This window comes from Anas acuta, chromosome Z (genome assembly GCF_963932015.1).
Source record: "Anas acuta chromosome Z, bAnaAcu1.1, whole genome shotgun sequence".
Taxonomy (NCBI): domain Eukaryota; kingdom Metazoa; phylum Chordata; class Aves; order Anseriformes; family Anatidae; genus Anas; species Anas acuta.
Window position 1 is genome coordinate 76,965,136 of NC_089017.1, and position 17,281 is coordinate 76,982,416.

Consider the following 17,281-nt stretch of genomic DNA (forward strand, 5'->3'; position numbering starts at 1 on the left):
GTACCTAATCCATATGCTTTGGTTTTTATGTAAATTCCACCTCACCCTCTGGCATGAAACAACCTAGGAAAAGATCATCCCATCAGTGGAGAACTGGCCAAGCTAGGCAAAGGGTAAGTTCCTCTCACATGCTGTGGGTAAATGTGCATTTGGTATCATGCTGGACTTCTGGAAATCAAACAGAAGGATGATATTGCACCCTTCCAGCCTATACACTAACATTTTTGTCAAGTGTTGCCAGTTAAACAGGTGCCATCCAATTCTTTTATGCAGAGGGAGGAAAAAAAAAATAATATGGTAAAAGAATATAGTTAAAAAATCAGCCTAGTGATCCAAAAGGAGATTCTAAATGATCTCTGGCCCAGAACACCTATGGATTCCTTCATGAAGACTAGCTAGCTCTAGCGAGAAATTTCCTTTAGATCAGAGCAGAGAAATGACATTAGTCACTTACCTCTAAATATTTCTTTTCTTGATGATATAGTTCCACAAGCTTGTTACATACATTACACCATTTCTGCTTGTCTCCACTAGAAAGAAGAAAATCAAACAAGCTAAGATTGCCATAAAATAGCAGTACAGTTCAAATTCTGACAAATGAAGTTTTAGTTCAGTTAACAAAAAAATATTTAGAACATTGCAGATTACCTTAAAAATCACTGCTATAACTGAGTAAACAATTCCTTTAAGGGATTGGGCTTTTCTGTTTGATCTGTTTTCAAATTAAGGAAACAACTGTAACTCTCCAGCCAGCTACACTGACAGCTAAGAGTTACTTTTGTTACTTTTGTTTAGAACTGTATCTGTATGAGCTGGGTGACATCCATTCCCCATAAAGGAGGGAAAAGTTAAGGCCCCTTATTAATGCAGGCTTGGTACCCTCACAGCTAAATGCATCAAGGCAGTGAGGTTACACAGATGACAAGTGACAACGTAAGAATCTTCTGAAATGCTAACCTCAACTACAACTATTCCAAAAGTTTTTGCTCTATTAAAAGAGGCAGAAATAACATAGCTTTTCTGTACCTGTATAAGGTTAAGTAACCTGCACTTACCAGTGGCTTAAAAAAGACAACTGGTAATCTATCCTGGCAATCATATCAGCTGTGGCGTTCACTGAACTTTTGTGAGCTAAAAACCTTTGACTGAATTATAGTACAATATTCTTTACCTTTCATAGAGTTCCAAGAGCTTTTTATAAACATCTGCCAAGTCTCCTTTGACATCGGTTTGGTTGGATTTCTCATATAAATTTGCTAATCCCTTTAAAAAAATAAGATCAGAAAATAAGTAACATTTGATGTCTGCAGTTATGAATTAAATTTACATTGCAAGTTCCGCCTAAAAAAATATATTGCCTTCACATGTTAATGCAGTAATCTCTGAGCAGAATCTACATTGATATTCCTGTATCTATTTTAAAATAATAGCTTTCCTCGCTTTATTAATTAATACAACTATTTGAAACTTTTAAATGTTACATAATGTTGTCTGCAAATTAGATTATATACAAATCCAGACTATATACAAATAGCACCTCACAAGATGAAAACTTTATATCTAAGTACCACACCACCTTGTACATGTATAATAACAGAAAGCCAGAATCTGACGGCTGTGGAAATTTCCATACACCCTGAAATGAGGCACTAGTATTTATACTTTAAGAAGCGATTTATATTGAAAACTCAACAAACCTTACTACAATAAAAGTATCAGATTCTGACATCTGCAAGAGACCTATCGTGCAACTTTATGCTTCACGAGTCTCCAAATAACTCAACTGAATGCCATAACCATATACTGCTAAGATGTCACAATACCAGCAGTACACACTACTTTAAATGTATGTTATTATTTTTTAAGTAACATCAAAAATTAATAACAATCCATTTCGTGCTGGAAAAATAAGTTTCTAGATAAAACATTTTGTTGTATACAAGACAAGCACTCTCAAATGTTTGCTAAGCTATGAGCATGGCAATTCTAAGCACAGATAAATTTACTGTATGTCCTTCAGTTTACATTCTTCCTAGCACATTTCGCTGCTATCTTGTCTAGAGAAGAAACACACGCTTAAATGCAACGGAGCTAAAATTCATGCTGCTACACACACACAACCACCCATCGCTTTAGTTTGTACACACGTAACATTAACTTCTGTTACCGAAAAGCCCCGTACAACTTAGTGCCTGAAGAAAACTCAACGTAAATATTAACTCAGCTTTGTTCCCATACTGAACTCCAGAGGAATACTTTCATGGAAAGAAAAAGTGAATCTGGGCACACACTTACCTGCCATGCCAGCAGCTGGTTTGGTTCAATTTCAATAGCCTTCTTATATGCTCCTTTGGCCTGATCAGGCTGTTCTAGCTCAGCAGCTGCCAGGCCAATAAATACCCAGGCATTGTAGTTGTTTTTTTCTTGCTTTAAGACTGCCTAAAAACACGCAATTTGAGGTGAAAAGGATGAATGCAATGCATCTCACAGATTCATGCACTGAGTTTTCTCATTAAGGTTTGGTGAATTCCTCTTTATGATAATATTAAAAGTTAACTCATTTTTAGGGAAAGGTGAAGGTTAAGGTTAGTAACTTGATATTTTTATGCCACAAAATGTTTCACATTGGAACTGTTTCACTGAGTGGAACAGAAATTAAGCTGTGCAATTAATCTTAACTATTACATTGGTGAGGTACAACACACTCCAGGTAACTACATAGTTCTAAGCGTATGGGAACAGCAAACAAAAAGTACAAAGCACTTTACTTTCCAAGTAAATAATTCTTACCTTGCAATGTTTTAAGGCTTCCTTATATTCTTTATTTCTTATGGCTTCTCTAGCACTCTTTAATGCTGCTTTCACCTCCTTATCTGACATTGTGGCTGCTAAATAAAACCAACACATAATTAGTTAGTACAGAAGAACTGTAAAACCATCTAGGTTGGGAAAGATCTTTATGATCATCAAGTCCAGCCATACAAACTGAACTCAGAACATCGCTAATGTCCTAATGTAATAGCATAAAGAAAGCAGAAAGCATCCCGAGCACTTTGGTTACTGCAACATGCCTAAACTGCACACTGAATGATAATTCCCTAAAACTTGCTGAAACAAATACTATAGTTAAGATCAATTGGTCACGCTTAGTCTCAACGCAGGATTACTTCTATATTCCAAACAGTTAAGTGATACGCAGCACTTATCCTAAGCCTTGACACGAAGTTCATTTTGGGATAATCCTCAATGGGATGCGAGGTGTTGTATGACAGGTACCATAGTTTAAGTTGTGGAATGTCAGCAGATGAAAGACACCATATGTATGTTCTGTTAAGGCAGGAACTGCTACACAGTGAGCACCGGACACGTTCTCAAGGGGCTCCTGAGATCAGAGCTTTTAATTTTCGTGTCTGTGTCGGGACGGTGGTCAGCATGACACCAACACTCAGGGGCAGTCTGCCTTCTGTCACTGCAGCCGCACAGAAGCATTAAAGAACAAGCATAAGACAGGTTCATGCTTGTAACGTCCGCGATAATCACACCCTGTTTCGCTTCAATCTAAATATTTAGCCTGAAACAAACCTTTAAAACATCACAATGCAAACTGGCAAAGACGGGACGTGGCTAAGGAACAACTCAGAGGGTGCGGGCAAAGAAACGTGCTGGAAAGATGAAAAAGCGGCTTGTAAAAGCTGCAGAGCAACAGCTGAGGACGGGTATAAGGGCTTAGGGAGGAATTAATAACGGAAGAGTGAAGGAAGATGGCTGATATCTGAGATTCCCTCAGAATCTCTCTCTCTGTATACACATATATATATATAGAGAGAAAGAGATTATTTTTTAAACTCGCCACACGCACACTTTTTAGCAGCCGCCCTTGACAAGCGCTGTGGCTCCCAGCGGGCTCAGGCTCCTCAGGCTCCTCAGACACAGCGTCCCTCGCACCGCCCGAGCCCGGGCTCCATCTCCACCTGCGGAGAGACGACAAACTCAGCCCGGAGCGCTGCCTCGGCCCCCGCCCGGCCCGGCTCGGCCCTGCCCAGCCCTCCCTCAGGCAGCCCGGCCCGCTGCCCGCCTCAGCCCCCCCCCGCCGCCATCTTACCTCCCCTCACCCCCTCAGCGCCCCTCCGCGGCCGCCACCGCGCAGGCGCAGTCCCCGCCGTGACGCCGCGGCGGGGACGCGTTCCGCCCGGCCCCATTGCGCCAGTCAGCGGCGGCGAGCCCGGGGCACGCTGGGAGTTGTAGTCCTCCCCACACCGCCCCGTCCCGTCCCGTTCCGCCACCGCCGCCATGGCGGGCGGCGGGGCCGGGGCCTGGGCCGGGCCCGCGCTGCTGCTGCTGCCGCTGCTGGCGGCCGCCCTGCCTGTGGCGGCTGCCAGGCCGCGTCCCGCCGCCCCGGGGCACAGCGTGGTGCTGGTGGCCTGCGACTCGCTGGTGAGTGCATTGTGCATGGCTTTTTTTATTTTTTTTTATTTTTTTTGAGTTATCCATTTTATATTGATCTAACAAGAGCTTCTCAATTCCGTATTTTCCATACCTAAGTAGAATCAGCAGTGTTTGACCGGTACAACTTCAAGATCACAAGTTAAGAAGTGTTGCTGACAATAATTCGGGATAACAGTTTTTAGGTAATGTTTTTCTCTGCTTGGTTGCAGGACGGACGTTTGACGTTTTATCCTGGAAATCAGACTGTGGAATTGCCTTTCATAAACTTCATGAAAAGACGTGGCGCCGTCTTTCTCAATGCTTACACCAATTCTCCGATTTGTTGTCCATCCCGTGCAGGTAAGACCAAGCAAAACGGCAGATAAAAGAAAATGATAAATACTTGCACACATCAATTTAAACATACAGTAATTATTGGAAACTTCAAAGGCTTAAATTTGGGGGCTTTCACTTTTCTTTTTTTTTTTTTTTGGTAAAACCAATTTATTTTTGATTTGTGTCTGAAATTCCTATAGTATTCTGATGTTCCATCCGTTTCTCTTTTTCGTGCCTCACACTTCTTCCTTTCAGGTTTTTGTTCTCCCTTTTATATTTTTTTAATTTTTTTTTGTGCAATTATATCCAAGTTTCGAGGTCTTTTTCCAAATTCCACTCAGGCATCAGTAACTTTTAAAAACCTTGAGGATTTGTAAAGAAATTGTCAGTTTGTGTGCTGAAGTGTTGAAACTGTATTCAGACCTACTCTTGTCCCATCCTGTAGAAATGCAATAAATCTCTTTCCTACTTCAGGAAAAAAATATTAAATAAAGCCAATTGAATACATTGGTTGCTGTTAGCCTTGCCTCTAGATTACATTTATTCTAAACACTGTGTTAAATACATAATGCATCCTTCAGTGGCTTTAATTATATACATAAGTATTCATCTTTACTCATGGTAATCAATGTCCCATGTGCATCTTCACATTTGCGGAGTTTAGAACTTGGAAAGTTAGAAGGAAGCTGTATTCTTGAATAAAAGGTTACATCTTAAAGTGTTTCTAGCCTTCTCAGTTGTTGCAAAGATCCTCCAGAGGTGACGTAAATGAACTTTCATCTATAGCTGAAGGTGAGATTCCCCTTTCTGTAATACATGATAGGAGGAAGCAGCCTGTCCTACGTGCGGCAGACAGGTGTAGCTGTGAGCCAGCAAGGCATCTCTTCTTTAACCACTAGCTTGGAAACTTTAAAGGAACTGAGGGTGCATCCATCGTGGAGGAGTCAGAGACAATACTAGAAGGGAAGGGAAGAGCTAGGGGTGATCTGAGGTATGGCTGTCAGTGGGGAGAGGAGGGGTATCACCATGGTTAGCATTGGCGTTAGCGTTTTCTAGTATTACTGGCTTTTCCACTGCGTACAGAAGAGTTTAGTTTTGCTTTTGGATCCACCTTTGAATTTAAATTACCACTGTGAAGAAGACAGGCTACAAAGAAACAGGGACTGGATAAGAAAAATGTTTATTGTAGCTCCTTCTCAACCTTTCCTTGGTTTCGTTTGTTTTTGATCACTTCATTAATAATTTTGCTTTGTTTCTACAGCTGGTAGTGAAGTAGAATATATGGAAAGGATAAAACTTTCCATATAATAAAAATAATAAATATAATAATTACATAAAAATAGTTTTTTAAAAAGTAAAGAACTCAAATTCTCTTCACAAACATACTTTAACACTAAAATCTAATTGAAGTGAGGAGAGATCATGCTTTGGAGCGCCGTTCATGTTTCATCAGGATCTGCAATGCTGTGGATTTTTTCCTGATTTACAGAAAAGCCTGATTTAATGACTATAGTGCATGGAAAGGTGGGACCTTTATCTGTGATTCTGGGGATTATTTTAATATTTGCTGCTCATAATGATGAAAAAAATGTGATCCACTTGAGCGGGGAATATAAAATGCCATTTTTCTGATTCTTAATGTGAACTTTTTGCATTTAAAATAATGAAAAGATGGATCCATTCTGAAGTATATTCAACTTAGTTTCAGACAGGAAGCACTACTTACTCTTCACAAACCATATCTCGTTTGTTTTCCAGCTATGTGGAGCGGTCTTTTCACTCATTTAACAGAGTCTTGGAATAACTTCAAAGGTCTGGATCCAGATTACCTAACATGGATGGATCTCATGCAGAAGCATGGCTACCACACCCAGAAGTACGGGAAATTGGATTATACATCTGGACATCATTCAGTGAGGTAATCAGAGAGATGCTCCCGGTATGACATAGACAGGAATGAACAGCCTGGCAAGTGGTTTCTGTCTCTGACTGAAATGGTAGGAGCTTTTATTTGAAGGAAATTGTGTTAGGAACCTAGTAGAGGTCTGTCCTGTAATTGTATGCAGCCATAAGCGTATCTCATTTTGTCTGTTTCCTTTAGCTAGGAGGTGAATATCAAGATTGTGGCTTTGCTCAGTGTGAATGGTTATTTCACATTTTGGTTATTTAATGGTTATTTCATATTTTATTGCTTTAAGTCTTCCTGTGTTGATTATATATATAGGATCAGTATAGGAAAACCGAAACAGAGAAACATATTTGATAATATTTGAATATTAAATCTACCATCACAATCACTGGCGATGTTTTGTTTTTTTTTGAAGGCTGTGTTGTAAGTTTTTTTTAAATAACGAAATTCCAAGGCCCTGTTTACCAGATAAACAGTTAGATAAATAGATAAATAAATGTGAATATAAGACAGATGGATAAATATGAATGCATGCCAGAATATGGAGCAGGGTCAACAAGGTAGAGATGCTATATCTAAACGTTATTGTGTAGATGTGGGAAGAAGAACCATTCTGACATGAAGTTATAATAAAACAAAAAAGTTTCAGAAACAGGAAAGAATGACTAAAGCTATGAGTATAAAATAGATATGAGATAGCTGTAGATTACGTTTATCACAATTCTCCTTTACGTAGAAATTAGATAGATTACAGCTACAAATGTAGCAGAAGTTCATCGGGAGTTCTAAATTCTTTTGACTTGGAAGAAAAATGAAGAAAACAGTCACCACCAAGCATGTGTCTTGTGTATGTATTTTCAGTAACCGTGTGGAAGCCTGGACTAGGGATGTTGACTTCCTGCTCCGGCAAGAAGGGAGACCCATGGTAAATCTTACTGGCGACAGGAGGCACGTGAGAGTGATGGAAGCAGATTGGAAGAATACTGACAAAGCAGTGGCTTGGATACGGGAAGAGGCCATTAACCTTACTCAGCCTTTTGCTCTTTACTTGGGACTAAATTTACCTCATCCCTATCCATCACCTTATGCAGGAGAAAATTTTGGTTCCTCTACATTTTTGACATCTCCCTATTGGCTTGAAAAGGTATGTGAAGATGGAATTTAAGTATAAATCTATTTATAACTTTAAAAGTATTTTATTACTTGTAAGTTTTCAGATCAGACACAGTTTTGATAATTCAGTACACAGTAAGTAGTACTTGGAAGGGATGTTGGACTTACGATTTAAGATTAAGCAAATAGAAGCAAAGAATTTTCTTCTGTTGTAGGAAAGGAGAGGTTTGTTTGCAGTTATCACCGCTACCTGTTTTAAATTGCTAACTGTTATAAACTGCTGACTGTTAGAAATTTGGAGTTCAATGGCAGGCAACGCATTAAATTGATACAATGAGACCTAAGTTTTAGTGAGAGATTTTCTGAGCAGAAGTCTTTTTTCTCTTAACTGCTTTCTATGCTACTGTAGCATCATTTGTTTTTAGTGTCCCAAAATGTCCCGCTATGTCTATACGTGCAGAGCTAGCAGATAGCACTCCATCATAAAGACAGAGTAAATATTTTTTTCCATCTCATGCAGTCTCCAGGTGCCCTTATCTGTCATAAATCTATAAATGGATTACAACAGCTCCCACTGCATAAAGGCATTAGGAATTTCTTCAGCTGAAGAAGTGAGAGTCACGTTTTAAAGGACTTCATACTTGCTACAGAAAAAAGCAGATGCAATTCATATAACTGAATTTTGCATTTTCTACTGGGGAGATGCAAAATTTGTTTAGGTGCCACAAAAATACAGAGACTTAGGAAAAGAAATATACAAATTAAGGTTGAGTGACATTGATAGATACCGGTCTAATATCTGTAATAGATATTCTTTATTAAGAATGCTGAGAAGTTTATAGGGAAAGGAAGAGAGGGGAAGAAAAAAAAAAAAGAGGCAGAAAAAAAAACCACCACAATCCTTCCTGTGAAAAAAGCAAGATCTAGTTTGGATATTAAGGAAACTTCCTAGGTGCTGATTGCTACAACAGACATTTCTTGGAAAGTGGTGGTATATACCTTGTATCAAGGTATATGCGTATCAAGTGTCTGGTATATATCTTCTTTCACGTCACAGCATAACATCTCAAATTTATAACATCTCAAACACATTTTTGCACACTTAATCCAGTTAGACTATTGGAACTCATAGTTTGTTGAGGTCCTTTCACCCACTGTGTAGTTGAGTTCAATTATGTGAACCACATGCTACCACCTAGTGACCATTTCCTGATTCTTCTGGAATGTATTTGTTTTGGCCATGGAAAAAGCAGACTGTGAAAATGACAAAGATCAATCTCAAGAGGAAATTTGAGTGTATAGATGAGGAATGTGAATTAAATTACATGTTTACTGGGGAGCTAGTACAGAATGGAGTATCAGCATGGTATGTTTATGAAACTCTGTGCTGCTGAGGAGATGGTCCACTGTAATTTGCACTGGCTGGCTCTTTTTCGGGGCATGTGGCATCTTTTCTAGTTACAAGTTATGACAGACAGACATAGAGATAATGGCTGAATTCTTAAAGCTAGGCTCTAATCTTGTATAAAAGGGTTCAGTCTTCTGCTGGATCATGGGGATTTTTGCTTCCATTATATCTCATACAGCTAATAAATACCATTTGAGGAGTCTAAAATGTGACTTTATGTACTTCATGTGACTGCAGAACTCCAGACCACGATGACTCTATAACATGAGAATCTCCATCTGAGCACTGGATAGATTATCCTGTATTGTCTACTGCACAGAGTATGCTCTCATCTCATTTCTCAGGGATAATGAAATTAGCTATCACCCTGTGAACAGGAGGTGGTGCTATCTTTCCCACATTTGGGTGAAAATCTGTTTTACAGGGTGCATGAAGTAGGTAGTGAAGTCAGAAGGGGGAGCTGTGTCAATAGCTGCTGGACCAGAGAGGTGTCAAGGGCTCTTTCTCCAGAGTTCTCACATGCGAAATGACAGCTTTCTCATTGGCGTGAAGCAGGTAGAGTTGAAGATCCATGAAATCACTTCATCTGTATTAGGTTTATAAATTCGACCAGTATATCTGTCACTGCATGCTAGCAATTAATATTAGACCTCATGAAATACTATTTTTCTACATACTGTCTACAGTATTGTCATTAAAATACAGAAAAAGTAGAGAGCATTTTTTTTTTTGTATTATGCTGCACACTGTAAAATATACTCTTTTGTACATGTCTTGAAACTTCTGAGTTTCTCAGTTCCTTATGGTACAAATCCTAGCGTCTTTGATCTTATTGGAACTTGCTTCTTCATCATCGTAATCTAGGCCTCAGCTCTGTTTATTAGAGAAATTTTCAGAGGTAAATGGGAACAGCATGTGTGTTTTTATTGCTTAATAAACTTATTTTTTCCATATTGAGTCTATAGTTCTCTGCTTTATGGTAATTTGTGTTTTAAATCTGTGATACAGAAGTAATTAACTTTGTTAAATGCAGCACTTACATAGGAGCATGCTTACAAGTGTGACTGCCTAGGCAAATGTATGTGTCAAACTTTCAGGCACTAAAGCTGGTGCGTAAGCACACAAAATCTGTGAGAATACCAGTCTGAATATGCAATCTAGCATTGTATGTAATTGATCGGCTCCTCCTTTTAGCTCCAAACTGATTTTGTGCCTCTTTATAATTAAATGGCTTGACATTTGTAGAAATAAATAGCACTGTATTAGGAAATTGGATTAACATGTTGAAATATGTTTATCAAGATGCCAGGACTTGTCCTCCAGTTTTCTGTAGATCTTCCCAGACTAAGTAAATTTCTTGCTTTATAGACACACCTGACACCCCTACATACATAAGGTTTAGAGGCATTTGACACTTAACGAGACACTATGCCAATCCTTCCATAACTTCTCTAGATTACAGATCTAGAAAATTGTTTCACACTATCACTTCCTGTTTAAAAAGACATCAGCTAGAAAAGCACATATGTCCGGCTTCTTTCCTTAGTTTCTAGCTGATTTTTATAGCTCTCTTTTATAACTAAATGACTTAACACCTGTGGAAACAGAGGGGAAGTATGGAGGAAGTAGCAACACCACACAAGAGATAGACAGCTGTTGTCTTCTGCACCACAAACTGAGATCTGTGAAATTATGCTAAAAATTTTACATTAAATCTGTTTTGTTGTTGTTGTTTGTTTTTTTTTTTTTTGTTTGTTTCTGTTAGAATTGTTTAATTCAGTTGCTAAAGTAATGCCAATATCCTCTTCATTTTTAGGTAATGTATGAAGCTATTAAAATTCCCAAGTGGTCTTCTCTTTCAGAGATGCATCCAGTAGACTATTATTCATCCTACACCAAGAATTGCACAGGACAGTTTACAAAGAAAGAAGTGAAAAATATTAGAGCATTTTATTATGCTATGTGTGCAGAGACAGATGCTATGCTAGGTACGTAAAGTTTCATAACACAGTGGGTTTTCTTATTCTGATTTTTTCTTAAGAAATATAAAAGAAAATGCAGTTAGGGCTGGTCTTTTGGAAAAATGAAACAAAGCCACACAGTTCAGACCTAGGAGTAGGTCACATAGATGTTACTTAATCAGTCTCTATGATGAATAACCGGACACCTTTTAAGGCAATTGCAAAGTGAGTTCACTCTGAAAAATACTAAGATGAACTATCAAAGAGTAGATAAAAGCTCAGTAAGTACAGTTAAGCTTTGTTTGACATGCATCAGCAGAATTAAATATTTTTTCATTAGGTGATAACTGAAAAATAGAAATAGATGGAAAGGGGAAAGATCAGCAAAGCAAAGCTGCAAAGAAAGTGAAATTTGGTAGCACAAGCAGTTCCCCTGGAGATTGATTTCAAATGCATAGATACAATGATAACAACTAGCCGTGGCTTAAACAAAGAAGCTACCTTTGAAGTCTTCCTTAGCAGCATATTATTGAAAACGAAGAAGAAAAAAAATAATTAAGCAATCAGAATACTTCCTAATCTGTGATAAGGTCTACATGCATAAAAATTATAATGCAAAATAGACTTTGTTTAGTGATTCTAATTCTTAATTTTAAAAGCAGCAGTGAAAGAACAAGAATTTTCTTGCATTCTAATTTGAAATTCATGAATAAATAAGCTAATCTTTTTGCAATTTTAGAATTATTAATTTAAAAGGCATAGAATTACGCTTTCACATTTTATAAAATAAAAGAGATCAGTGGGGACACTAGGAAATGAAGGTGTTGCTAAGTAACTCTGCACTGGGGTTTAATATGGTAATTTAAGTTTTTAACTAGTCTGTTTAGTCAAGAATTATGTTAGTTACAGATATGCAGATGCTTTGCTTAGTTACTGATTTCATTGACCTTGGCTTTGTCTTCCTTGAACAACAAACGTCTGTGTAAAGGGTCCCTGTGGGACATAAGCACAGGAAGAAAAGACACCCATGATTACGTGTAAGGTGGATGCTGTGAGGAGTCCTTCTCTCTAGATGTAGTGTTAGGGCTTCTGGTGCTGTGTTTTGCTTCTGTTGCAATAATTGTTATTAGTTATAGTAGCAAAAATGCACCTCATCCTGTGGTGCATCTCTGCCCTTCATAATTTTTATGGTTGCTGTTCAGTGCCCTCCAGGCTTCACTGGGAAGCAGACTGCTGCAACTAATTTACTACAATATAATACTGTATATTGTTCTGGGATGCATGCTTTGGGCTCAGCCTTCTGTGGCAGAGGGAGGATTTCCCAAGCCTTTGAATAGGATTACTCAGGGTTTGCGTGCCACTCTGCCAATACAGAAGCTTAAAGGAATATTTGAATGTACCTTTCTGAATACCTTTTTCTTGTTGCAGGTGAGGTTATTTCAGCTCTAAGAGATACTGGGCTTCTTAAAGAAACAATTGTTATATTCACTTCTGATCATGGAGAACTTGCTATGGAGCACCGGCAGTTCTACAAAATGAGCATGTATGAAGGAAGTTCCCATGTTCCTCTCTTAGTTATGGGGCCAGGCGTAAAAGAACAGCAGCAAATATCAAACTTGGTGTCTCTTGTGGATATATATCCTACTATGCTTGGTGAGTTAAGTCATTTCGATCTTTTTTTTTCACTCAATTATTGTTGTATATATGTCTATAACACGTGTTATAGACATATATACAACATATACAACATACGTGTTATAGACAGAATGATGTCTCCACTTTGTGAAACAATGTAGTAAACACAACAGGAGGTAACAATTTATGTGGGGAGCATAGGTATGGACTTAACACAAAACGCAAGAAGTGCATATTAAAACTGAATAAAGGAGTTGGTGTTGTTCCTTATTGCTGTTACCATCATTCTCACAATTACAGAGAATGATTTTATTTGGGATTATTTGTTTAAAAATGAGATACAAACCAATCAGACGTAGTTCAGATATGAATAATCCTTGCTAGCATGCATATCTAATAATTCACTATAGAAATTACAATGTAAAAGCATCCAGAGATGTGATTTTATCTGAAAGGATGGCAGCTTCATTATCTTATCAAAGGAATTTCCTTTATGAAGTGTCATGTGGAAGAAACTTAATAAAGGTCTTTGTGTAGGAAAGGTACAATTGATCTGAGCAAGTGTAATAAAATGTTATAATCCATATCCATTCTTATCTTCTTGGATATGGAAAAATCCTTTATGGAGCAGAGAAACAAATGAAAAGGACTTGCATCAAATTACCTACAAATAAATAGAAGAAACTTATAAGAGTATACTTTCAAACAGTTTTTGTGTGACAAATCACACAAGATCTCTTTGGAACTAAATATTCGGTGAAGTCACCATTCCAGGCTTTACCTACAATCTTTTAGGCTGCTGATCAGAAAACTGTTCTTTTCAAAGCAGTCTGCAAAAATCTTTATTGAAGAAGCATCACATGCATGTTACAATTGCTTGAGAAAATGTGGGGCAAGAGATAAAACTGTACTTCTAGTAGTTAAAGCTAATGAAAATTTGTTTTCTATATTGTTTTAACTGCAGTAGTGTCTTGATTATATATATTTTTGCTTAGATATAGCAGGAATTCCTGTCCCACAGAACCTCAGTGGATATTCTCTTATACCGCTGCTACAGGGAAAGGCTGAAGAGGAAGTGTCACCCAGGGGGCCTCGGCCCTCGTGGGTGCTGAGTGAGTTCCACGGGTGCAATGTGAATGCTTCCACATACATGCTTCGAACTGGTAAATGGAAGTATATCGCATACTCAGATGGCCATTCAGTACTTCCACAACTGTTCGGTATGTTACAACTCTTGTGTCCTAACTGATTGATAAATTCAATTACATGCACACTGGCTCTTAACTGCCTTTTTGTTTGTTCCAGACCTTTCTGCTGATCCAGATGAGCTCACAAACGTTGCCGTAAAATTCCCAGAAATTGTAAAGTCCTTGGACAAAATACTTCGCTCTGTAGTAAACTACCCAAAGGTTTCTTCTTATGTTCAGGAGTATAACAAAAACCAGTTTATCAGCTGGAAACAAAGTTTGGGACAGAATTACTCAGCTGTTATTGCTAACCTTAGATGGCATCAAGACTGGTTAAAGAAACCAAAAAAATACGAGAAAGCAATTGATGAGTGGCTGAGTCAGAGAATTAATAAAATAAATACATAAATAAATAAAATCAATGCAGCTTTCTTATGACTATGTGGAAACATTCTGCATTTGTGATATTCTGTTGTGTTTCAAGTGCTAGGACTGCTATCTTATACAAGCTATTTAAAGCAAGGATGATCAGAGGATTACTGGTTTTTGTTAAAAAGCCAGAAAAAAATTATATAACTAGCCAGCACAACAAATTTAGGTTCTACGTGTTATAATTCCACGTCACTTAAGTATCCATAGAAAGGATAGCACATAAGTATTAATTATGTGTATGGAATGTTTAGCTGGTTGTCAGAATACCAAGTATTAAGTGTCAGAACTTAACAGGAATTTGCATTTCTAAGGACAGACTGTTAAACGGATTATGGTACCTAGTGTGGTGGGATGCCAGTTACAGAGAAATGTGCTAGAGCCAGTTTTCCATCAAGGTGGACTTTCATAATAAATTCACAGTTATCCAGTTTGGAGATGCCATAGAGGTTCAAATTTCATCAAAAAGATATCAACTACTACTGGTCTGGACATAAATGCAGTTTATTCAAGTACTTAATATTTTCAGCATTCCCTATTTATACATCATTGAATCTTCATCCTTTGAGGATCAGCCTTCTAATCTCTGGCTTTTGGATCTGAGCTTATCATGCCTCACTGTTCAAAATAATTTCACTATATGCATAGGCCACTCACTGAACATGTTTGCTATGAAGAGGAATTTGGCTTTTGGAAATTAAGGGGGGGTGGGGGGGGGGAAAATAATAAGACCCTCAGACCAAAGTTGTGACTACAGCTGTTCTGTGAAAAGTGGTAATGCCATTTGCACAACATAAGGTGAAAACTGATTGAGTAGATTCCCCATTATGGAGTTAGATTCTGCAGGTAAACGTCTTAATGTGCAAAACTGGAATCTGAAATGTATACAGAGGAGATGCTGTTGAAGCTTGCAGAAAAAAAAAAAAAAAAAAAAATTAAAAATACTATTTCTCATTTTACCAGGAATGTGACAAAAAACAAAGCAGTTTTGGAAGGAGATAAGATTTAGCTAGTAAGTCTTAACTTTTGCTTAATGAAGAATATGCTTGTAGCAGCACTTATATGTGCTTATTTTCAAGCATGGTTGTTGCAGCTATAATAGCAATTCAGGATGATATTATAGTTCATACCTAAATGTTCTCTGGAATTTTTAATGCGATATTCAGCAGTAACAATAAGCTTGTAAAAAAAATAATAATAACATGGAAAAAAAATATTTTCTGATGGCTAAGTACTCTACATGCATTTTGTAAACTGCTTACTACACTATTATTGGTATATATTAAATTCAAATAAACCTTTAAACCCTGTAGCATGTGCCTTTGCAATTCTTGCAAAAATGAGTTCAGATAGTGATGAAATAATTTCATCTTAGCATTCTAATATAAATTGGCTGCATAATTACAGGGAAAAAATGTCAAAATGTCCCTATGAAGGCTTATTCAACAAGGGAAATAATAAGTAAATTGATCACTTTCCAGAGTTCTGGAGAGAATGGAATAAATTGTACAGAATACAGCAAAATAAAATAACAGTGAACTGTGATTTTTGTGTGTGTGTGTGTTTGTTTTGTTGTTGTTTTGTCAGTGCTTTCTTTAATTTTTAAATATATCACAAGGGAAAATTGTGTTCTGTCAATTCTGTGAATGCAGTGCTACATTTCTCAGAAGACAAAAGCCTTTAAGGATGCGCTTATTTGTAACTGTTAGGCTAACAGAAGTGTAGTTTGTATTACTGTGTGAAATGGAAAAACAGACTTCCTACCTTAAACCCTTGCAGCAACTTGCTGAATAACAGACTGCAGAAACGGGTAGTTCATAGGGACAGTTTCCAAAATAATTGTGGGAAACCCAGTAATGTGCTAGCTCACAAACTGAAAGTAGAATTCCAGTAGGAAGGGATGATCTCTGAGTTATTCTGTGGCATGTAAGGTAGTGAGGGTTGTGGTCAGATCCCAGATTGGCCTATCCAGTCCAGGACATGGTGCTGGACAACCTTCTGTAGATGGCCCTTCTTTAGCTGGGAGAAGTGCTGTTAACCTCCATCATTCTGGTATTCCATGATAGTCAACTATTTATGTTTGTATTTGGTCTTCTTAAAGAGCTTATTTAACAAGAAAGCATTAATTTATTTGTTAAAAGCAAAACTTCGTCTTCCACAAGTTCATTGACAGAGAGAAGGCAAAAGCCCTCCTAATACTAAACTACCTCTATTTGCAATAAACAATCTGCCTGTTTTGGTAGAAAACTGTACTAATTTAACTATAAAATAGATATATTTGCAATTGATCGTATTCAGCTTCACTGTCTTGATTATGCTAAAGCATCTGCATTGCTACAACAAATCAAATGATGTTTGCAACATGCAAGCTGGGCAAACTAACTGGAAAAACACCTTTCTCAATCACTCTAAACAAGTCATACAATGTAATGATAATAAATACATAAAAATAGAGATAATAAGATATAATGTCAGTAATAAATAATGAGAAACTGGGGAGTGAAAGGGAGAAGAAGGGCTGGAATAACAATGCAGTCAAGCATGTTTTCAGATATACTCAGGTCAACAGAGCATCATGATGTCCTGAAAACTAACAAACAAACAAAAAGCAGGTGAGGTACTAGTGTTCTGAAGAATAACAATGGGAATTATTTTTGTAATTACAAGTTCCTAGAAGTCATTGCAGAGGCAGGAGACTGCCAATGTTGGATATGCCATCAAATCATGAAAATAATCGTCTGTGTCAGAATAGCTTGCCAAATAAGTGAGAAAAAATGCATGCAATTAGGCAGTGATGTTTATTATATCTTTTTAAGCAAAGTGTAGAAATAGATTCTAGGTAAACTAGGTTGTTGTCTAGGTTGCAACCTGTCTAGGG

The 17,281-nt window shown here is 37.6% G+C and overlaps 2 protein-coding genes across 4 annotated transcripts in view; one reads left to right on the top strand and one right to left on the bottom strand.

The window, feature by feature from the left end:
- The window catches only part of SKIC3 (SKI3 subunit of superkiller complex), a 48,581-nt gene extending 44,355 nt beyond the window's left edge, over positions 1-4,226 (bottom strand). The window contains exons 1-6 of one of the 3 annotated variants that reach the window (XM_068667926.1): positions 4,103-4,226; positions 3,860-3,971; positions 2,791-2,888; positions 2,296-2,439; positions 1,172-1,263; positions 455-530 (exon numbers count right to left, since the gene is read on the bottom strand). In XM_068667926.1, the coding sequence (XP_068524027.1) occupies positions 455-530; positions 1,172-1,263; positions 2,296-2,439; positions 2,791-2,880 (402 nt within the window). In that variant the 5' untranslated portion in view covers positions 2,881-2,888; positions 3,860-3,971; positions 4,103-4,226. Of the gene's footprint in view, positions 1-454; positions 531-1,171; positions 1,264-2,295; positions 2,440-2,790; positions 2,889-3,859; positions 4,051-4,102 lie in introns of those variants that run through there. The other 2 variants (XM_068667925.1, XM_068667927.1) reach the window with 2 other exon arrangements.
- Positions 4,227-4,258: 32 nt separating this feature from the next.
- ARSK (arylsulfatase family member K) lies at positions 4,259-15,772 on the top strand. Its single transcript, XM_068667928.1, has 8 exons — positions 4,259-4,434; positions 4,656-4,785; positions 6,520-6,679; positions 7,532-7,814; positions 11,008-11,179; positions 12,581-12,805; positions 13,783-14,007; positions 14,093-15,772. The coding sequence occupies exons 1-8, from the start codon at positions 4,291-4,293 to the stop codon at positions 14,380-14,382; spliced, it is 1,629 nt and encodes a 542-aa protein (XP_068524029.1). The 5' UTR covers positions 4,259-4,290; the 3' UTR covers positions 14,383-15,772.
- Positions 15,773-17,281: the final 1,509 nt, after the last annotated feature.

Bases quoted from the DNA above. Each gene is read 5' to 3' on its own strand.
- ARSK (XM_068667928.1), top strand. From the start codon at position 4,291: ATGGCGGGCGGCGGGGCCGGGGCCTGGGCCGGGCCCGCGCTGCTGCTG. The intron at 7,815-11,007 runs GTATGTGAAGAT...CTTCATTTTTAG, and splicing joins CTCCCTATTGGCTTGAAAAG to GTAATGTATGAAGCTATTAA. The intron at 11,180-12,580 runs GTACGTAAAGTT...TTCTTGTTGCAG, and splicing joins AGAGACAGATGCTATGCTAG to GTGAGGTTATTTCAGCTCTA.